Source organism: Panthera onca, chromosome B2 (assembly GCF_046562875.1).
Source record: "Panthera onca isolate mPanOnc1 chromosome B2, mPanOnc1 haplotype 2, whole genome shotgun sequence".
Classification (NCBI taxonomy): domain Eukaryota; kingdom Metazoa; phylum Chordata; class Mammalia; order Carnivora; family Felidae; genus Panthera; species Panthera onca.
The window spans coordinates 626,101-639,661 of NC_138343.1; the positions used below are offsets into that span (position 1 = coordinate 626,101).

Below are 13,561 nucleotides of genomic sequence, written 5' to 3' on the forward strand. Positions count from 1 at the left end.
ATATAGGAGAAAAAAATGAAAGAAAAATATTTTTAATAAAAATTAAAAGGAAACATGATTTTTTTCATTTTCTGTATTTAAGAAAAATGAAAAGAAATGAAAAAGAAAAAAAGATAAAAAAGAAAAAAATGAAAAAAGAAATCGTTTGAAAATTTGAAAAAGTGAATACACTGTAGTAGACTGAAATAAAATGATGGGAGTAAGATAGAATTTGAAAAAAAAATTACATAAAAGAAAAAAGTATATGATAATAAAAATTAAATAAAAATATTTTTAAAAGAAATTGAAAGTAAAAATGAAGCTTTTCTCTTTATGTATTCAAGAAAAAGTAAAGAAAGGAAAAAGAAAAAAGAAAAAGAAAGAAAAAAAGAAAAAAAAGAAAAATGTTTGAAAATTTGAAAAAGTGAGTACACTGAGGTAGACTAAAATAAAATGATGGAAGTAAACTAGAATTTGAAAAAATTTACATGTAAGTAAAAAATATAGTAATAAAAATTAAAGACATATATTTTTAATGAAAATTGAAAATAAAAATGAGTTGCTTCTCTTTCTGTATTCAAGAAAAAGAAAAGAAGTGTAAAAGAGAAAAAGGAAAAAGAGAAGAAAAAAAGAAAGAAATTGAATAGATGAACCTGCTAACAGATTGAAGTAGGACTGAAATTGCTTCCTTTTCCCCTAGAAGTCAGTCTATGTAGCTCTTCATAGTCAATAAATTAAGCTGGCGGTGAGACTTGTGTTCTTGAAGAGCAAATTTGGCCCAGTTGGGTAGGGCTCCGTGTAATCTCTCCACTCTCCCCTAGGTGGTGCTGCTAGCCTACGGGGGTGGATTGTTGCAGCGCTTGTAGGTGCGCATGCGCGGGAATGGTGAAAATGGCGCCACCCAGCTACCCAGTCTGTTCTCCCAGAGCAGCAATCATGCATCTGTCCTGTCTTCAGCTCTCGTCCATTCCCCGTGTTTTCACTCTCTGTGACCAGGCCCCAGGCAGTACCTCTCTCCCAAGTTTTGTCTCAGATGCGGCTGTTTTTCCCAGCCCCTTACTTCTGAAGGACTGAGGCTTTGACCCGGTCTGCCCCTCTGTGGGAGGGTCTCATCGAGCAATGGCCGAATGAACAATGGCCGAATGTCGGCTGCACCCAGGAATGCCCACTGGACCCTGCTGTTGCCGGTGCCCCGAGACTGCAGCCAGGTGGCAACCCTTCCCAGAAAATGTTCGCAAGACAGTGTGGCAGCAGCGTTTTAGGGATTATGAAAATCACAACACACATCAGGCACCAGGCTTCACCCTTAATGACCTTGCCCCAGCACCAGCGAATGTGGCCACCTTCTGGGGTCTGCTGGGACCAGGTGGCTTCAACAGTGTCTACCAAACGTCCTTCCAGCAGTGGAACCGCTTTTCCCCGTGTGGCCTGAGAACCTCCCAGACCCCACTCTGTTCTTGGGGATTCACCTTTCCCACCAGAGCACCACCAGGTATCGAGCTGCGGAGTTGCAGCCTTTGTGCTCCCCTTGTTTACTGTATTAATGAAATTTAAACCCTCTCCTTTCTCCTTTCTCCCTTTTTGGTTTAGTTCCTGTGGCTGTTTCCAATTTCCTACTTTCTCTCCAGCTGCTTTGGGGATGCGTGTTTTTCCTCTATGCTCCCCCCTTCCCAGTCTCTGGCCTCTCTCCTCCCACAAAAGGGGTTCCCTACCTTTCATGGCTTCTTGTTCCCCAAGTTCAGCTCTTCGTGAGACACACAAAAAGCTTCACACAAAAGAGACACACAAAAAGCTTCACACGCGAGACACACAAAAAACTTCCATGCTGTTCCGCCATCTTGGCTCCTCCTTGGCACCTTACTTCTTAAGGACTCTGGCTTGGACCCGTTCAGCCCCTCTGTGGGAGGCTCTCACCAATCAATGGCTGAATGCTGGCCACACCCAGGAACGTTTGCTGGTCCCTGCTGCTGCCAGTGCCCCAAGCCTGCTATAAGGGTTAAATTGTACTGTAAGGCTAACACTTAGCTTGAAAAATAACAACTTTGTTTTGACACTGAAGGTCAAAAGATAACAGCCTTGCTTTTACTCTTGTAAATCATACTTCATACTGTTGTGAATCAGGCTTTATCAATGAAGGAAACAAAAGCTCAAAAAAAGTATCAAAGACAAGGTCAAGCAGATCCACTGGTTGCAACTTAGCGGCAGAAAGTCTAAAATAATCACCTCATTCAATAACTGTTTCTGACTCATCTGGCAACTGTTTCTAACTAATCTGGGAACTGTTTCTCTGTTCTGTTCCCAGATAATGATAAAACGATGTGATCGGCTTTAAAAACTCTGTACCCCGGCTGTTTGAGGCCACATGCTTATCAAGAGTGTTGGTCCCAATCGGTCGGCCTTGCCTCTCATTGTAATAAACTTTGTTGTGACTGTCACTGGTGCCCGTAGCATTGTTTCAGGAGTCGTGTGGATGCAACACAGCAGCCAGGTGCCAGCCCACCCCCAAAAAAGTTTGCGAGATAGTGTAGTAGCAGCATTTCAAGGATTATGGAAAAATCACAACACACATCTGGCACCAGGCTTCACCCTTAAAGACCTTGTTCCAGTACCAGCAAATGTGGGCATTCTTTGGGGTCTGCTGGGACCAGGTGGCTTCAACAGTCTCTACCAAATGGCCTTCCAGCAGTGGAACTGCTTCTCCCTGTGTGGCCTGAGAACCTCCCAGACCCCACTCTGCTCCTGGGGCTTCACCCTTCCCACCAGAGCACCACCAGGTATCGAGCTGTGGTGTTGCAGACTCTGCACTCTCCCTGTTTATGGTCTTAATGGAATTTAAACCGTCTCTTTTCTCCTTTCTCCTTTCTCCCTTTTTAGCTTAGTCCCTGTGGCTGTTTCCAATTTTCCACTTTCTCTCCAGCTGCTTTTGGGGATGCGTGCTTTTCCGTATTCTCCCACCATCTCCGTCCTATCTCTGCATGCAAAAGCACCTTCCTGCCTGCCTCAGCTTCTCTCTCCCCCACTTCACCTCTCTTCGCCGTGTACCTGCCGAATTCTGTGGTTCAGGTTGTGCAGTTTGTTGTGTTAATCCTCAGATCACTTTTCTAGGTGTGTAGGATGGTTTAGTGTTGGTCTGGCTGCATTTCATGGACGCGAGACACACAAAAAACTTCCATGCTGTTACACCTTCTTGGCTCCCACCCTGTCCAGTGAGTATCTTTATGAGCATTACTGTAAATTATCTATCAGGCATATTCCTTGTATCTATTTTGCTTAGATATTTTGCTGTGGTTTGCTTCTATTCTTTCATTTGGGATCTATTTTTCTGTCATCTCATTTTTTTCTAACTTTCTGTGTCTATTTCTGTATGTTAGTAAAGTCAAAGCATTTCCTGCTCTTGTAGGCACTTACCTTATGAGGAAGTCCTGAAGTGCCCGCAGTGCAGTGTTTCCTGTTTCCCAGGAGCTGGCACTTCCATGGAGTGTCTCTGGTGTGAGTTCCATGTGCTCTGTTGCATTATTGGCTCTTTTTCCTTCAATTCAGTTGTCTGCAGTGGCTCTCTTTTCCTGTTTTGGATAGTGTTTGGTCCCTGGCGGATGTGTGGTGTATTTTAAGAAGATATACAGTGTTGTACTTGCTAATTGAGACCTGGAGGACTGCTGCCAGGACAGGCAGCCCAGATGTATCTGCAAAGGCTGTGTGGGTGGGCCCCACACTTTTAACAAGGTGTGCCTCAGGCTTTAGGGTGGAAAATTATTAGGAATAGATATATGACACCCAAACTGAAAGAATACCTCAGGTCTTTTCATTCTGAAAATTCATGAAAGCAAGGTCTGGCATTTATGTTTTTCATGTAAAGGGAACTCAGCTTGAAGAAGTCGGGACACTCAGAGATTAGGATTTGCTGCTTCACAGAAACCTTTTCTTTGAGGATGCTACAAAGTCGCTTTCAGATTGCCAAAGAAGAGAAGCCTGATGGAAAACTTTAGTAAATGCTAATGCCCTGGAAATGGGGCAGGTGGTTTATGGAAGAGCACTCACTGAAATAATTCCTAAAAGATCACATTTTCTAAGAATTCTTTTCAAAACAGTTAGAGACTCAGCATATGGCTGTAGTTAGAATGAAACATTTAGCATAATCTGTGCCCATGTATAGGTTGAACCGTATGTAATGTTAATATTTAACTGTCTTTTGTCCTCAAATCCAATAATTTCTTATTATTTAACATAAAACCTTTAAGGATAATTTAGTGTGTATCCTTGAGCTGTCTCTGATCGTGAGATTCTTAACCTTCCAGCCTGTAGATGTGGAGTTTCACTGTTCTATTTGCCTGTTCTGGACAAATGATTCTGGATTAGTACTGTATTATGCCATCAGATCACAGAAAGTGAGGATTGAATGTGTTTCCCTTTGCACAGGTTCGAACACAGCATGGGAGAGGCATTGCAAGGAGACTTCTGTGTTCTCATTATCTGAGGCAGAGCAGATGAGATCTTGCTCAATGAAGGAATAAGGAGGGAACATATTTTGTAGTGAAGTAGTGAATTTTATCTGGGATTCCTAGTTGGGGATTTGGGAATGCATTAAGTTCTTTTAAGGGAGAACAATTCTTATTGATATATACTTAACCTAAACTGAACACATAGAAAAGGAAGCCTCAGAGGAAACTTAGGCATGCAGAGTTACAATTAACACTTGGATGGATAAATATAGTAGTACTGACATTATCAGGACATCAATTTAACCTTGATTTACAACTTTTGAAGGTTCCTTTCTTTGGAGTGCCTCTAAAAATGGAAATATTAAAAATATTCATCATTAAAACGAGGTCAATACATTATACGTTATATCACATAGGATATTCTTTTATACAATGTAAAGAAAAGGTATAATGTCAGTTAGATGGAGGGCTAGATGGTCCCAATGCTCAGCCCCGCCAAAACACAACAGAAACAATAAGCAACTACAGACTGACCAAAATAGCTCCGGAAGAGCTCTGGAAAACACTTTACTAGACTGTTATGATAATAAACAGTGCACCTCTATCTAAGGTTCAGTGGTGCCAGTGGATCACCCTTTTCAGTGCTTCTCACAATAACTTCTTCATAGTAAATTGCTCAATAGATGGTGTAGAATTAGCTTATATTTTGTTGAAAGGTAACGAGGGAAATGATGGTGGTGGATAGTAATGGGTGCTGTGGTGCTGGACAGGCATGAGAAGTGACTAGTGACAGCTACTGTCAACTCCTTGTTCCAAAATCCCTGGTCACAAGTGTGGATCTTTACCAATGCACAACTCATGGAGGAAGGTACACAAGTCATATGTCTGTGTTTTGTTTTGTTTTGTTTTTTAATTTAGGAGACATAATTCTATTCTTCCCATCTTACCTTTAGCCAAGGTTATATACTATCAATAACAATCAAAAGACAGTTCAGAAAGGGGGTTCTATTAGCTCTCAGAAACCAATTCTTATGATGTAAAGTTTCTCTGTATCCATCTATTCTCCTTTATCTTCACTTAATATTCCCAGGCCAGATTTCAGCTTTGGTTCTGGTTCTCAGGAATCCTATAATATGTCCTCCAATTAAGCACTGAATGAACTTGGTGTTACATTTTACTACTGATTCCCTGGATTATTGTTACCCTTACTGGCTTCCTGATCCTTTAGTGGACTTTTGACCTCTGTTGTTCACCTTCACAACATCCAGTGGTTGGCTTTCCTCTGATAAGTTATTGTTCAGTGTCATCTAATATCCTGGTGAAGGGGGGAAATTCAGGGAAAGAAAAAAGCCTGTATTCACAGATCCTGGGGACCAGGAGAAACTGCTTGGGAAGCCAGAAGGGATGTGAACTCAGATTGTCTATTCATTCATTTCAAAATAACTTCTGAATATATGCCATGACAGGTCATTAGGTTGGATATGAAAACACAGGATTGACTTCTAGATGATCCAGGAAGTAAGTCCAGGCTAAGAATTGGTCATCTGCATCGCTGAACAGAAACCCCAGCCTGAGAATGTCAAGTTTAGTCTTCCCAATTTAGGGTTCTTTCTAATCCATTGTAGCTTGAGTTGTTCTTCTGAACAGAATTAATCATCAGGCACTACACAATGCATAACGTGCAACCACATGATCACAGGAGCACCACAAAGAGATGTAACATGTATTCTCTGCCTTAACGTCGTGCATGGTATGTAGAGAGAGACCAGCGGACATGTCATAGTGACTGAACTGGAGTGTATTCTCTCTCTTTTTTTAATGTTAATTTATTTTTGAGAGAGGGAGACAGAGTGTGACCGGGGTAGGAATAGAGAGAGAGGAAGACACAGAATCTGAAGCAGGCTCTAGGTTCTGAGCTCTCAGCACTGAGCCCGACATGAGGCTCGGATTCATGAACTGTGAGATCATGACCTGAGTTGAAGTCATATGCTCAACTGACTGAGTCACCCAGGCACCCCTAGAGTGTCATCTCTTATCACATGATGTAATAACCCTTTCTCTGCAGCAACCATGACCGTCTATGAGAGAAAGAAGAATCTATTCATTGACTAATTTGTAGACAACTTTATTTTTACAGAACTAAAGTCATGAATAAAACTTATATGGGGAAAACCCCTTTAGGTATAGCATATCTATATAATATACCTAAATATATATATTTTATTATGTTGTATGTGTGTGTGTATTACCCTCAATATGCTGTTGTTCAGTGGCAGCCAGTATCCAGCTGAAGGGTAGACATTCAGAGAAAGAAAAATGCTGTATTCATATAAGCATTTATCTGTCTATCTATTTATCTATCTATCTTGGATTAACTGTTCTTTAAATTGCTTTCTAACACTAATACTATCAAAAATTGATCATCTGTTGCCATCCCTACTGCCATTTTTTTATCATTGCCATTTCTATCAACAGATTAATAATGAAGATCCTTACCATTATATCTATCTAGAGAAAGAAAGAAAGAAACAACCTCCCCACCCCCCGCCCTGGGGTGGGACTAGATTTTAGTTCTCTTTACTTCTAGTTCAGTGTTCTTTCCCCTAGACTATGTAATGCTCCATTCCAGCCTTAGTGTTAACTGACTTGCTCTGTAAATATGATATGGAGAGTGATTTTCTCCAAAGTGCTTGTTTATGGGGATTAGTCATAATCCCATGAACCCTCTATGCCCAGAACCCTTTTCAGTGAACTCTTCACATCCTTGTTTCTCAGACTATAAATGAAAGGGTTGAGAGTGGGAGTTACCAGGGTATACATGACAGCAGCAGCCAGCGCCCCCACAGAGCGAGAGGTTGATGGTGGCTTCAGGTAGGTGGCAAAGACTGTGCTGTAGAAGAGGATGACCATGGAGAGGTGGGAGCTGCATGTGGCCAGGGCTTTCTTTTTCCCCTGTGCCGATGGAACCCTAGCCACAGCCTGGAAGATATGGGTATAAGAGCTTATGATGCAGAGGAGAGGGCCAATTCCTAACAATCCGGTCAGAAGCATCATTAGGATCTCATTAGGGTGGGTATCTGAGCAAGAAAGACGAAAAAGTGGACCCAAATCACAGAAAAAGTGGGGAATCTCTTGGTTAGTATAGAAATACAACTGGGATAGAAACAAGATGTGCACCAGAGAGACAAAATGGGCCACCCCCCACAACCCACCCACCAGCAGCCCACATCTACAAGGTGTCATTAGCAGTGGGTAGTGCAGAGGATGGCAGATGGAAGCATAGCGGTCGATAGCCATGGCAGTCAAAAGCAGGCTGTCCATATCAGCAAAAACAGCAAAGAAATATAATTGGGACAGACATCCAGAGAAAGAGATGGATCCGTGGCTGGTCCATAGATCCTCAAGCATTTTGGGGGCTGTGGTGGAAGTGAAGCAGAGATCCACCAGGGAGAGCTGGCTGAGGAAGAAGTACATGGGAGTGTGGAGGCGCACGTCAGCTCCGATGGCCAGCAGAAGGAGCGCGTTTCCTAAGAGGCTTACCAGGTAGAGTACTAGGAAGACACCAAAGAGGACTGGCCTGTTCCCTGGGCCCCTGGACAGCCCTGCCAGGACAAAGTCCGGGGTCCTGCTGCAGTTCATTCTAGGTCCTGGTGTGCTGTAAGAGAGGGGCCATCATGAGGGGGAGCTGCTCACTATCGGGAGCCGAGGAAGACAGAACGCTGGACCCTGTCTCTTGCCAGTGGGTTCCCCTGAACAATCGATATGGAGAATGAGCGAAAACCTAGAACAGCAATGGGAGGTACAAGAGCTGGACGTCAAAAAGGGTCACAGTGTGAGACACAGAGATGAGAGAAGGCAGGGAACAGCGAGGCTTCCTGGAGTTCTTTGCATGTAAAAGAGAAACTGGGATTGTGGGATGGTAGAAATACTTGTTTGTGAATCTGTATCACAAAAGCATGAGTCTTTGTTTTTTGTTTTTTTTTTTAATTTTTTTTCAACGTTTTTTATTTATTTTTGGGACAGAGAGAGACAGAGCATGAACGGGGTAAGGGCAGAGAGAGAAGGAGACACAGAATCGGAAACAGGCTCCAGGCTCCGAGCCATCAGCCCAGAGCCTGACGCGGGGCTCGAACTCACGGACCGCGAGATCGTGACCTGGCTGAAGTCGGACGCTTAACCGACTGCGCCACCCAGGCGCCCCAAAAGCATGAGTCTTTGAAGGCAGAGGCTGCATCTCTTAGTTTAGGGCTTCGCACACAGTGGGAGCTCAGTAAATGCTCCTGCCCATCTACACAGTCGTGACTGAAGCACAGTGAGCCTCTAAAGAGTTTAATATGCCCACCCTTGCCCCACCAGTGTGTTCTCCACAGCGCAGCCAAAATCTTGTCAAAAAAGAAAATCTGATTATATCACTTCCTTGTTTACAAATAAGTGTCTGGAGGACATTGGTATTCTGAAAATTCAGAAATTCCAACCATGTCCTACAGAGCTCAGTTTTTATTGAGCTTGTGGCATCTCACCAACTTCACCTTGAATCACGCATTTTCTGCTCCCTGCCACCCCAGCTGCGTGGCCTCCCTTCCCTGAGTCCCTGTGCTCATCTCCCTACCTCAAAGCGGTTGGTAACTTTCTTTGGGAGATTTCCTTTGCTTCTTTGATTAAACCAAACCTACCTTTTATTTCGTGTGATAGCATCTTTGTAGCATTCACTACAGTTGTGATGTAGGAGGTGTAATCACATTCATCTTGTGTAAATATTTATTGAAGGTATTTAGTTGATGGTGGAGTCATCTTAAGACCAGACGGTGCCTTGTGGCAGAGACCGCATCTAGTTGTCTTCTCTGTTGAATGCCCAGTGTTTGTCATATGAAAGACTGAGTTTGCCTCAAAGTGAACAAGTATATTAATTATTGGAGAGTGAAGGCCAGAGAGGGCAATATGCTGTCCTTCCCAAGTGGTTCCCTTCCATGTCAACACTTTGTGAATAAAAGTTCTTTCTTCCAGTATCCTCCTAGGATGTGGGCTGAAAACATTGATGCATCTGCTTCCTTCATCCTGCAAATCCAGACCAAGGGCTCTGACACTTATTTTCTTACAAAGTCTTGCTCCTTTCTGTCTTCCCCATCTTCACAGTTACCTTCTATGGACTTCTGTCAGCTCACTCCCAGCTTATTCCATCAGCACCTTACCTCCCCCTCTGATTGCTGTGATTCATGCTGAAAGCATCTGCACTGGGCCCGGCCCTGCCATGCTCAGGCTCCTCTAACATCTCATTTCCTACTGCATCACATCTGTCCATCTGTGCCTGCTTATCAAGAACTTCCACAGCAGGACCCTCCCACCTATAAAACAGGGCTCCCACTGCTCACCAGCACCCGGTGCCCTCTCTCCTGGGCCGCCCACCTCGTGGTCACTTCTACCTTCTTACATGTCCTTTCCTTGACGTAAAGCCCCAGGCCTCTTCTCTCCTGATGTCTTTCCTTCTTGTCCAAATATCTCCAGGTCTCAGTGGAAAATGTACTGCCTTCACCACCACATTTCTCAAGTATTCTAACACTCATTATTTTATATCTTTTGAAATATATAAACAGGATGATCTAGCCCTTAAGTGGGTATTGTCTTAAGGTGTTTTCTACTTTTTATGACATATTTTCTCTTAACAATTGTAAATACCTTGGGAGTAGAAATGATGTTTTCTTTTTAGTAGTTCTGTATAGCACCAGCCCACATCTGAGCGTATGGTCTGTTTCAAGATGATTGCTTCATGACTGCTCTCTAAGTGTTTGCTACAGTGTCCTTTTCATTTTCTGTGTATGTGCTAATTACCTCCTTGTTTCTACTAATCATAAAGTATTCTGATAGATGAGTGGTCTAGTGTAAAGGGACAAATCTTTTCCCTCTTTATGTAGAACATTTTTTATGTACTTGAGACTTGAGTTTCTGAAACTGTCACATGGTTAAGGGTCACCTGGAGAGCCAGGTAAGTCACAGGTTTCTGGGCTCCACCCCAGAGACTGTCTTTAGTTTTGGAGTGAAACATGAGAATTTGCATTTCTGTCTCACTCAAACCTCAGGCAATGCTGACCCTGCCTGTCTGCTGAATTGAATTCAAAATGTGGGGCATCCTATTCTCCATACTTATATGAGTTTTTCTATTTTTTTCAACTCTTTTTAAAAAAATGAAAACTGGAAGATGTCCTTCTCTTACAAGATTAAGTCTTCCCTTACTCTTTTTTCTGTTACAAACAGCACATCTTTTGTCCAGATATGGCCATACCTCTCAATGTTTCCATATCTTTCCCCGGGTTGGATCTTCTTGATGATTTTGCTTGAATAATCTCAGTGCTACTATAGCCACTTTGAGTAATTCTTCTGGAAAATATATAGTTCATGTTGAATCTCAGATATCCCAGTTCATCTTGGGTTATCTGAATAATATTTGGGCATCTAAAATATGTAAGATCCTAACTATCTAAAATTGTGAGGTCTCAGCCATCTAAAACCTTAGCCTCAGATGGATGATATCCCTAATAAACTAACCTGTCCCCACAGCCTTCTGCAACTATTCCTCTACTTTTCTATGCTTTATGGCAAATCCTTCAAAAAGTTAATTGCCTCCATCACTCACTGTCCATTATGGCCCATGCTCTTTTGAAATCTCAATCATGCTTTTGCCCTAATCATGCCACTGAAAATACTCTCATGTATACCAACACTCAGTCCTCAGTCCTTAAGTTACTTGACCTCTCAGCAAGATTTAGAATGGTTGATTCCTCTTTTCTTACTCCAAATGCATTCTTCCCCTTGCTCCCAGGACCTGCCACGCTCTGCCATTGCTATCACTGATGAACTCTCTCTTAGCTTCCTTGGTTGACTCCTCCTCTGTCTTCTTATTCACTTTTGGGCCTCTTCTGGCCTCTTTCTTCCAGTTCCAGGCTTTAAATATCTATAAAAACATAGCTCCTAAAGTGTGTTTTCAATTCCACCATCTTTTCAACCCTCTAGACTCATCTATTTAACTTCCTGCCAGATATGTCCTTATAAATGTCTGTTGGTAGCTTTACCACATAAGGTATTTCTTACAATGGGACTGATTGACATACTGCTTTGGAAACAAGTACAGATCTGGACCCAAGGACAGAGTTTCCATCAACTATGTTCCTCTCTGAAATCTGAGCCCCTTACTCTGTCAGGTGCTACCTTCCATATTTACCACCTAGATTCCCTCATCTCCACCCCATGAGTGTTGCCCTTAAAAATATGTATTCTCCCCAATGATCTTACTGAGAAAGTATGACATTCTAGAGGATCCAGACCCTTTGACTGCATTGGTGATACTGTGTCTGAAGGTAGAGAAGATACAGCTTGGGAGATGAACATTATTAATCTGCATTTCTCTTGGGACTACAAGTGGCTGGGCTGAAGAAGGAAGCTTTCTTGACCTCAGAGACTTATTCCCAGAGATACTTATTAGTGGGAAATCTGAAAGTATTTTCTGAAGAAAAAGCCAAAGTTTTTACAATGGCATGGGAGATCCAGTATGATTTGTACTCCTATTAACTCTCTGATAACATCCTCTCCTCCTACACTCTTCTCCACTAGCTCTGAAATAGCTCCATCAACCTCCTTGTTAGGACTGAATTCCACCAGCCATTCTCCTTCTTTGGCTGCATTGCTCCCCCTGCTTCCTTACCTTGAACACAGTCCATTTCTCCCCAACCCTTCATTTCCTTCATGTCTTTGCTTAATGTCATTTTTCAATGAGACTTATTCTGGTGACCCTAGTTTATGCTATAAACTACATCCAACATTCCCAGTTTCCCTGATCCTAGTCTACTTTCTAACATACTATATAATTTATTTATTCATTATCTATCTTCTCTCCCCATAATGTAAACTGTATGGGAGTAGAGATGCTTGCTTGTTTTGTTCGCTAATGTCTCCCCAGCACATAGAATAGTGCACAGCACATGGTAGAGACACTATAAAATATTGAACTGATGACACGTCAGGCCTTTGCTTTTCCCGTTGATCTCATTGTCAGTCAGTGTCAATGAACCAACACGGACAGGTTCATGTCTGTCAAGTAATAGCTTACATATCTTAGATCTATATTATTATGAAAGTTCTTATTCTAAATAAATGAAATGCATAATTTTGCCTAAACTGCGAAATCTGGTTCTCAGAGAGGGATACATGGGAGTTCAGCTCCTCACTAGTGCTTATGAGTTGAATTGTGATGACAGCTATCACAAAGGCCTCCTACTTACATGAAACTTCCTCGTCACTTTATCTGAAAAACAGCCATCAATCTGCATGAATGCAGACCATGGAAGACAAAATTTCAGTCTAAGAAATGAAACCATAGGGAATAAGCTAAGAGTTTAAATTAAAAGAGAAATTGTGTGTGTGTGGGAAATCCTACCATATTAATAAAATTAATTCAAGGAACCTCAGCAGGATTTTCTTGAACATAAATTCTGAAGGCAAAGGAAAAGCAGTGTCATATAGGGGTCAGGGATTTGAGTTTTGACATCTACTCCTGTACTTTCTGTTCTACTACAGGCAAGTATTGGTTTTCTTCTCCTTGTTCCCCTTCCTACTGCTTCTCTTCTTTTCTCTTAACTCATAGATTTATGATCTTCTTCAACTATAGCTTTTGGAAAACTGTAGGTAACAGTTGGGAAGATAAGAAATTAAGGATTTCATGGAGCTCTATTTTAGGGAGGCAGACAAGGTTGTGTCCTCGCTTGGGGTGGGGGCAGCCCAAGCACACGTAAACTGTGAAGCTTCCTTTAGCAGCTAATTTGATCACTGCAGGAGAGGTGTTTGCTTCATCTGTGATGCTGACTTTCTGAGTTCTTTTAACGAGAGAAGTCTCTCAGTCCATGACAGTGAAAGGACAAAATCCTACTGGATGGTAGGGCACACTGACTTGCTAGCACCTAAATGACTGTTATCAAGTCCATATTATATGAAAAGCAAAGAAATGAAATGTACCAGTGTAGTCTGGAGAGTCACTGTTTCACGCAGTCAAGTCTTTTATATAGAAGAGGGAGCAAACTTTACCTGTGGTTTCCAAGGGCGGACGTAGGACCAAATACATGACATAACAACAGAAATAGTAATGTCTACCATTTCTT

At 42.2% G+C, this 13,561-nt stretch overlaps 1 protein-coding gene across 1 annotated transcript; it reads right to left on the reverse strand.

Annotated features, from left to right (window-relative positions):
• Positions 1-7,072: 7,072 nt before the first annotated feature.
• Positions 7,073-8,218, reverse strand: LOC132666594 (olfactory receptor 1M1-like). Its single transcript, XM_060614602.3, has one exon. It carries the CDS (start codon positions 8,055-8,057, stop codon positions 7,122-7,124), a length of 936 nt encoding a protein of 311 aa, XP_060470585.3. The 5' UTR covers positions 8,058-8,218; the 3' UTR covers positions 7,073-7,121.
• Between the last annotated feature and the right edge of the window lie 5,343 nt (positions 8,219-13,561).

What these genes read in the sequence shown, in the direction of transcription:
- LOC132666594 (XM_060614602.3), bottom strand. Translation starts at nt 8,057, where the DNA reads ATGAACTGCAGCAGGACCCCGGACTTTGTCCTGGCAGGGCTGTCCAGG.